The 9,786-nt window shown below is 38.5% G+C and overlaps 1 protein-coding gene across 1 annotated transcript; it reads left to right on the top strand.

The window, feature by feature from the left end:
- The first annotated feature begins 2,263 nt into the window (after positions 1-2,263).
- Positions 2,264-6,997, top strand: LOC149375588 (trypsin-like). The gene is made up of 4 exons (XM_089598789.1): positions 2,264-2,451; positions 6,265-6,400; positions 6,484-6,591; positions 6,695-6,997. Exons 1-4 carry the CDS (start codon positions 2,264-2,266, stop codon positions 6,995-6,997), a joined length of 735 nt encoding a protein of 244 aa, XP_089454915.1.
- The last annotated feature ends 2,789 nt before the right edge of the window (positions 6,998-9,786 follow it).

Below are 9,786 nucleotides of genomic sequence, written 5' to 3'. Positions count from 1 at the left end.
CGCACGCACCAGACACTCGGCGTCGGGGCTCCCCGGCGAGGCCTCTTCTTCGTTGACTCTCGGCCGCTCTGCGGCTGCTCAGGACGGCCGAGCGGTCCTTGGCACTACGTACACTGCCGTCGTTAGCACCTGGGGGAGGACCGAGGGCGCCTGCGCGTGGCTCCTTGCTCGTCCGTCTGCGTTGTCGGGCCACCTCCCGTCTCCGACTCTGCAGAAGCGCCCGCTATAGGGTGGGAGCAAGTGGGTATCTCCGGTGTGGCGCTGCTGCACCAAAGGGGGAGGGGGGTGGGAGACGCCCCTCGCCGAGCGACCCCGCGCACACGTACACGGCGCGTATGTACGTGTACTCGTCTGGGAGAGCTACCGCTGCGTCTCCGTGTGATTTTTCCTCTGCTTCCGAGTGCGGCACACTTTCGGCCTCCTCCCCCACCCCCCTTCTGGCTCTTCTCGCATTACCGTGTAGTTCTTTGGGCTCTCTGGAGCATCGCAGGTTTAGCGTTTTTTTTTGAGAGGACGCGAAGCACAGGCCGGCTGATGGTGTAACGATCCAAGCAGGAGCTTCTTCTTCTTTTTTTTGTTTTTTTCTTTCCTCCTTCCGCGACTTCGCGGATGTATACCTCGGCCACCCGTTTCCACCCCCCGACTAATGAGAATGGTCGTTAGGATTTTTTTTTTTTTTCTTTTCCTAGGCTGAGTTTTTTCTTTAATAGTGTTGACCGTGGGAGCGGGATCTCCGACGCGATGCTTGGATTTTGAATTTCGGGTGCTGTGTGAGAAGAAGTTGGGCGAGGAGACCCAAGGGGAGCGTGAATGGTCTGGAAAAATCTTGTTTTTTCGTTGACTTGCTCTGGGATGCAGGTGAATCTAAAATGCGTCTATTGTAAACAGTTGGCAGGTTGGGTTTTCCCTCCAAGGGTTGACTTTTCAAACGAATCGGAGGGTTAATTCGTCATTCTAGTACATTATGGTACTAGAATAACATCCCGTTTGCTTGGTCAAATGAAATTAAAAAATACAATGGGCAAAATTTTTTTTAAACTCAGCAGCACCTATGAATGGGAAACGATTGGAAACCGACGACATCAAACTCTGTGATGAATTAAAACTTTTTGAAAAAAAAAAAAAAAAAAAAAAAATTAACCGTTCAACTGAAACAAACAAAACGAGATGTTGATTCGGTTCATATGAGTTGAAGCACAATCAAGCAGTAACTAAAATAAAACGTGAGGCGACCCGAACAACATCAACAGCATTTCATCACATTACCTATCATAAGCAGCTCGAAAGAGCAAGTATATACCTTGCCTCCGACAGCAAGGGGTACTGCAAACAAGTAGAACAAGTCAGCGTGTGGTCGGACCGGCCGATCGAGCCTTTACCCGTTCCACTGCTCGCAGCTTCTGTTGTAGCGAAATCGAAACCAAACGGGGACTGGGAAGGGGGCAGGCATCAAGGCTAATTTTCTATGCCACGTAGGCGCAATAATCGACACTTGGCGTGCGCGCGACCCCCCCAAGCTCTGCCAGGCCGGCTGTGTTATACAGCAGCGCTGGGTCGTGCAAAAAAGAGAGTCAGAAAAAAAAAAAAAAAAGTCTGATCCAACTCTGGAAGGAAATAAAAGGCGCATAGTGATACGTACCTCAAAGGGTCATGGATTTATTCGGTAGGGGACCCTGCTGAAACCCATCCTACTCGCGTGTATATAACATCTCGTTGGACCTCTCGGGATCGGGAGAGCTCTAAATAATGCAATCCGACTATTCGTTGCGTTTCAATGGCCCTTGGGTTTGCCGTCGTTTGTCCGTACAACGATAAAAACAATAAAAAAAAAAAAAACCCCATGTTTGACAAGGACACTCCCGAGAGATCGAGCGCCAAACGGTACAATCTCGGAAACAAGCGAATAAGCTTTGCTCTCTCGTAGGTATAAATGTAAGGCGAGGGAGAGGAAGTTGCCCTCCGGCGCTGACCTGCCGAGTTGTGCCGGCTGAGAAGGTATAAGAAGAGGGGGATGGGGCCACCGAGAAAGCCCTTGAAATCAATAGCCAGACCAACCTGCCGCTGCACCTCTCTCTCTCTCTCTCTCTCACCTGACTTTGCGCGTTACGTGGACACGTATACTCATTCTTCCCTGTTCCACTCGGCTACACCACTAAGGCATTCCCCCTACCCCTCGGTGGTTGCGTCTAATGCGCCTACACGTGCCTCCGTCCGGCCTCTTCATCCCGTGCGTCGTCTTCGTCATTTCAGCACCACCTGCGGAATGAGGCTGTATACCATCTCTGCTGTATACGAGCCGGGAGTCGAGGCCTCGAGCTCAAAGACGTTGGCGCCGCGTAGCGTGAGTCTCGTCGACAATGCGGTTGAGGGGCCAACGTTTGCCGACCATCGATGCGTCATTGTTTATCGTCGGGGCGCGAGTTTTGCCCGAGGTACGAGCGGTCCTGGAAAGTATACAGCCGAGGAATTCAAATATTGAATCCCAAGCTCCTTCACTCCACGGCTATCTTGCAATTGTAACACTAAAACCCGCAACTATACGTATAACACGAGAGGCAAATTAATTTGAGTTAATGAATTGCAGGATTACGCGGTGAGCTTGTAAGTCACGGTGCAATGGGGTTGCAGTAGCTCATTGGGCAAGGCTTATATATACATCTAAAAGGATGTAATTGGTTACCACGCTCGGTATGAGAGCTTTCAAAATTATTATTTTTCTTTTTTTCTAATTTTTATTTTAGGACATCAAACTTATCTTTCGACCTCTCATATTTTAGAGTTACGTGTATGCACCACATGTATATGAAACTTCGTGTCGAATCAGTGTTTAACTTTTTTTTTTTTTTTTTTTTTTTTTTTTTTTTCAGTTCAGGCATGACATCAAAGTAAATATCAGCTAAAAGCGTTCAAATAAAAACAAAATGTGCACCAGTTGTATCATTTAATTATTTATAAGTAATGAAAAGTAAGTTGATATGAAGTTTTTTTTACTTTTCTGATAAATTTAGCAATAAATGAATATTTTTACTTCGAAAACAGTTCACTGTGGATAATTTAGATAAAATACATCTACCAGTATATCTCACAGCCAATCACGTGGTATTTTTACACTTGCACAACATATACATTTAAATGAAAATCGCTGCGTCTATTAGCCCAATCTCTAAACCAATATTTACAAGCAAACTAAAGCGAAAGTATAGTGTAGAGGTAGAGTATATAGGTAGAGGTAGAGTAGGTAGAGGAGTATATAGGTAGAGAGTGTATACGTAGAGGTAAGTTTTGAATAAAAAATAAGAACTTTGTTGCAACTCAATTTGACTATGATGGATTGTTGTGTGAACAAATTTTTTTCCAATGTTTTTGAAACGTTGTCCAGGTGGTAATCTGAAATTCGTTGAAAAAAATATTTGGATTCGATTTTTTCGCAAGATCTCGTGTAAAATCATTCCCTACATTCCCAGTTCTGATATACTGTTCAATGTCTCTGCGTTCTGATCGGTATTAATAAAACTTTATTATTTTAAAAGCATTGACCTGCTGTAATGTACCTCGTGGGTGTATTCGGTGATTAGTGCCTATTAAAAAAAAAAAAAAAGTTAATTACCGATTTTTCAGCCGTCAAACGAGATCATCATCTACTCGATTATCTTGAGGCTACCACAACTGCGTTATTCTTTTCAACCGAATCGAAATAAGTAACAGTAGCTTGTTCTTACTAATCACCTAATGTACCCAATTTTTTATGTATAAGTGTTAGAGAATCGTGAAAATCGGTTCAGGTTCACATTGGTCTTTATAAAGCGACAGGATCGAGTCACGTGCCCGTTTGAATAGAAAACGGCACCACCTCTATGTACGTCTAATAGTAAGTTAGCCTATCGTATTTTCTAAATTAATGAAAAAAAATACCAAACATCATCATTTACTCCAGTAACTTTCGGTCATTATTGAATCGAATGATTTTTATTGGCTTCAACTTGAGCTACACAGCCATTCCTATCCTGAATTCCAGTAGCTGGATGCGGTAAGTGCGAGAAAGGCATGGCACAACCATGTGAAAAAATGTTGTTTTGCCCCTAGGTTTTACGTTTTGGGACACACCATTTTTTGTGACGGTGAAATTAGGTATCTAAGAACTTGAAATAAATGCATTTTTTAGAAGAAAGTTTCCGCACAAAGTTAAAATAATATCCAATAAAGTGGGTACGGCGGAATACGATTGAGTCCGTGATAACAAGAGAGAGGGACGAGCAAAACTAAACTCTCCTTCGCTCTTGTAGACTCAAATCAAAGTTCTTCTCGACCAGTCTTATTCCGTGTGATTCAAGCGTCACAGAAATACTTTCTTCTTAAAAGTCTATTGTTTTGAAGAAAAAAAAAAAACAAAAAACAAAAATGTTGTAACATACCTTTCTCGCTTCTACCTTCCAGCTACTGAAACTTTCTGCCGACTGACGGCTCTTTTGGTGGTACGTACCTATAGCATGTATGAAGACAAATTTGCTAATTTTAGGATTTTTCAAAGTTTTTCCCCTGACCGACTGAAAATTTCCATCCCTGAAGTGAGCCGCACATCAGCCCGTGTTGTATACGTATTCACAGTTTTCGCACTTTCCAGCACATCAGATATCACCGTCCCTCGTCGATTAGCAAATCAACCGACCTATAAAAAAAAGTTTGGATGGTGCATGAATTAAGCTAAATATAATTACCAAGCATTTTTTTATCTTAAATTTTTAGGCCACTGTTGAATTGGGGCTGGTCGAAAGATAAATAATCGCTTGATGAGTGTCGAATTGGAGCTCAGCGATTATCTCCTCTTTTAATATACGTAGAATTTAGGCCAAGCAATTGTTTCTGTATTTTATCAGTGTTGAATGTTCGGGGAAGATGATTGTTTAAAATAAATATATTTTCATAATTTTAATGATTATATTTAATGTCAGGACAACTTAATTCGTACACTTATTCTTCGTCGTCATAAATCAACTTGCCACGTGTGTATCACACGACTGATAAAAACATCTTTAAATAAAATGCATTTAATAAAATCTAATCTATACTTATCATTCCTCGTCTATACTGCATCACTTTTTATTTTCCAATTTCTGGCGATTTAAAATAAAAATTGGGTAACAAGTTAACTATTACATCAGTGGGCTTGAATTTCGAAAGACAAACACACAGAGCATCGCGGTGTGTAATATTTGCCTTTACCTCTAGTTGGACTGTCGAACCGATTTATATGTACACCCACTGATTTTCGGCTCATCAGGAGTTAAAACTTTTTTTTTTACCCTAATAGAAAAGTTGGAAAATCATTTAATAATTCTTCATGAATTATGAATGATGCTCCAATTTTATGTGAAGAATAATAATTTACAAAGTTCATGCTTTTGAAAAACGTTATTAAAAAGCATTATTATTATTATTATTATTATTATTATTATTATTATTATTATTATTATTATTAAGATTTTGTTGATGAAAGAATAATTTTTAACTTATTTAGAAAATTTGGCTAACATAATTAGACGTATACAGCGGCGTGATTATAATGGATGAGATAAGAAATTTGATGAGACATTCGATATAATTTTCGAATCAAAAAGCTTCTGGCAGCTGTGAAGTACACAGTTGTTTGATTGCTGAATACATCATTTTTATAGTTTCTGTAATTTAAAATGAAGTTTCTGTATCTGATTTTCCTAATATCGTTTAGCTCGGGCCAACGGTCTAGTAAGTACTGTTTTATTTTTGAAAATGATCTGTAGTTATATTATTTTTACATACTAGCAATTTTGGAACAAAAAAGAAATATCGTGAAAAGAAATTTGATTAACTGAAACATTTTTAGTCAAAAAAAGAATGATTGGTCCCATTTCTAGAGGCTTTCCTACTGAAATTTCCACAGTGCCGTACCAAGTAAGAAAATTCAATATCGTCAAATTATTTTTATCACTTCTATTAACAATACTTTATTAAAATTCATGTTGCGTTGTAAAAATTAGGCCCAACTTGTGAGAAAGACTGACGGTGAATTGTTTTGCGGGGCAACAATTATCGACAGTTGCTGGCTGCTAACGGCAGCTCATTGTTTACTGTAAGTTAACATACCCTTATGATTATGCAAAAACTTGTCAATATTCATTTTTAAAATCAGTTTCTACAGCACAGTGAATTATAAATGAGTGACAAAATATCTGTTCTTGTAGGGGCTGAAGAAATTAAAATTCATCAAAATTTGTTTTTCCTTTACAGTGATGATTTAAAAACATTCAATGTGAAGACCGGCTCGACGATTACGGGCGAGGCTAATTCGAGAATTATCGAAAAGACCATCCAGCATCCCGGTTACAATAATATAACTTTAGCACACGACATTGGTTTAATAAAAGTCAGTCTTCACACTATATGAGACAAAGTAAACAAATCATATAAAAAAATCAAATTGCACTAATTTATATCCGATTGTTTCAGTTGAAGACGTGTCTTCGGTTCGGCAAAACGCAAAAAGCTGTGGAGTTGTCAAAAAATAATCCAAGTTTTCCCGATGTCGTAAAAATATCCGGATACGGGCAACTAGAAGTACGTCAAACGACCAATCATTGAAAAAAAAAATAAAAAAAAATAGAAAAAAAAACCAACCATAAAATTTATACAACAGGATATACATTAAAATGGCTTTTAGACCCACGACACGGATCCGTCCATGCACTTGAGAGAAGCGTACGTTCCGGTGGTAAACAAAACGGAGTGCCGGAGTCGCTACGACAATCTCAGGGGCCGTACCGTCGACGAAAGCGTATTCTGCGCCGGCAGGGGATACAGTGACAGCTGCATCGGGGATTCGGGTGGACCCGCTGTGCTGAGGGGACAGCTCGCCGGAATTATATCAGCGGGGGAAGAATGCTCGGACCCTTTCTACCCCAGCCTGTACACCAGAATCGATGTGCACCTCGACTGGATCAAAAATGTCACAAAGATACGATAAAATATTAAATTAAATCTTTGACCGTGGATGATGGCCAATGTTAGCAAATACCTCAAGGAAGCCAAGAGATATTGTAAAATCGTATATCTTACATAATTTATGTATGTGTCAATACTAAATACAGGTTCATGTAACGTTTTATTGACTTTTCGATAAAGACGCGTACGGTATAATGAGATATTAAACTTTCATGCCAAATGTAAGGTAATTTTAAAAGAAGACTATACATTTTGTTATTCTTAAGAAGACAATTTAATTATTAATTCACATATGGTGACTGTATGTATTTTAACTATAAAAACCAACAGAAACTAGTACAGGATTAGTTTTTTCCTTACTCCGACGAATCTAATTATAACGAATCCGTAAAATTACATACATTAAAAAATTTAAACAAATATAAAATAATATATGATAGTAGTCCGTATACTTATAATTTTAACAAATCAAGGTAATGTACAAGCGTGTATGCTTATTATACCTCCAAATAATTGGTTTTATTTCAGATATTGAATTTTTGAATATTTTTTGACACGTTTCAAAATAAATTTGTTTTGTCTACTACGAACACAATGTATCTCATAATTACTATCACAAAGTTCAAATTAATCAATAAAAACAAAAAAAAATTTTTAAGTGGCGGACACACCATTCATTAAACCATTAGTGCAAAAGGGTTCGAACTAGACATGAGTAACTATGATAATTTGTGCGCGAGTATAATTTTCTTTCATCTTTAAAAAATGAGCCCATTTGAGCGAAGCCAAGATAAAACAATTCTAATAAGTTGGGTCAATGGGAAGTAGCAAGATGCCACAGGAATAGGTACTAATAGGCTTTCGTTTGTCGACGACATTTCTTACGAAGACAGACACAACACTAAAAAGAGAATTCTATCTTCTTAACTCAAATAAAAAGTAGTTCTCAGTTATTTTAATGGAACACAAGTTTTGTATCCCTATTAGACTAATGAATTTATTTAAAATAAATGTATCCAACTATTGCAAATATTTCTGTTTGTTATGTGAAGCTGGATTATTTGTAATAAAGTTGTAGTTTAGCTAGACTTGAGATTGGCAGTTAAATCTCAACTGAGTATCATTTCTTCATTAATTCAACTTATTGAGTGGGTTGGATTCATTATGGAAAGTATTTTTTCAAATTTCCACAAAATAGTTACATACGTGATAACTATTTTTTTTGTTAGCTCCACAAACGACGTTTTTATTTAATTTCAAAATAACATGAGTGAACGGGAACGATATCAATGAAAAAAATCAGTTGTCATTTTAAACATTTTTTTTTATCATATCAGTAATTTAAGCAAATTGAGGAACACAAATTAAAGAAAACCCGCGATTCAGTGGTGACGAAAATTTTCAAATAAATTTCAAACCAATGATTATTTGATATAGTCCATAACACTTAACAATTACGTCATTAACAATACATAAATGCTCTCATTCCGATTATAAAATGGTTCAACCTTGATCGATCAATGCATGCGTGATTTATATGAACAAACAATTTCACCGCCACTGGTTGGATTTTACAATTTCACGCTCCAGGTCCTAAGTATCTCTTCGTAGAGCTTCATATATTTCTCTATGCAAAAAAATTATGTATTTGTAACCTTTGCCTGCTATTTTACACTATTTGGTTTTCTTTCGACTGTTAAATATCATTGTCGCAACGGATGTAAAAAAATCAATGTTCTGTCGTTCGACAGGCTGGGCTGGTGGATATGATTATAATAATAATAACGAAACTACCAATAGAGTAATGATCATTATAATAATGTAGTAGAACATAAATATAACAAAGCTCGCTAAATTCGTCGACCAAACTTTAACTCTTTTTCTTTATTTATTTATTTTTTTAATTTTATTTCTTCATGACAATAATTATTATTAAACGTAAAATAAATTATAAAGTACATTCAAAAGTGTTGGTTGACAAGGTCAATGCCTTAACCTTGTAACATGGAATAGTGCGCCGTTTTGTCGGTCAAACAAAGTTGGAGATATATCCGCACGGATCATCGATTGATCGCTGCTACATTTTTTCCCCGAACACAGAACCCTTACCCCGCCCCCATCTGTCCCACAAAATTCGGTCACGTGCATGCCTTCCCATCAGCCCGTATATCCCTTTCTTACTTGTCCAACTCTCACAGCACATTGTTCATTTCTCGCTCTTTTTGCAAATACACTCGGACTGTCGCACACGCATACGTTTTACTTTTTTCACAAGCGTACAACGTTATCTCGAAGAGATAGAGCGAAGGCAGCCTTTTCGGAAAAGGAGCTACGAAAAAACGTGTTTATATTATATATTTATAGTGTACGTTATAACAGTAAAGAAGCAAAGAAATATACGAAAGAAAGAGGGAAAAACAGCCGAGACTACTTCGCGCTCTTCTTCCCTCCACCCACCACCTCCGTATCACCATTCTCGGGTCGCGTCGAAAGCTCGAGGATCTCAAAAGCCGCCTGGTGCTTTTTTTTTTTTTTTTTTTTTTTTCATGAATGGCACCTTATTTATTTCAGGTCCGCGGCAAAGATAAAGTAACAACACACGAGTGCAAATGCCGTCACCTGCTTTCTTATCTGCCCGACTACCTGGCCAGCGGCTGAATCCTCGATACAATACAAGGGCACTAAGCTTTTTGAATATGTGTGTCAGTGTGCTATCAGCCGCGAATATCTCTCCATCGAAGAGGTCGGTCGATCGATTGTTCGCCTTATCACTCTTTGGTCATGTGTGACGCCCTGAAGAACTGTTCTCTC

This window comes from Copidosoma floridanum, unplaced genomic scaffold (genome assembly GCF_036245765.1).
Source record: "Copidosoma floridanum isolate Cflo_tuat_1 unplaced genomic scaffold, Cflo_Japanese_pri ptg000006l, whole genome shotgun sequence".
NCBI classification, from domain to species: domain Eukaryota; kingdom Metazoa; phylum Arthropoda; class Insecta; order Hymenoptera; family Encyrtidae; genus Copidosoma; species Copidosoma floridanum.
This window is presented reverse-complemented; position numbering and strand designations above follow the sequence as displayed.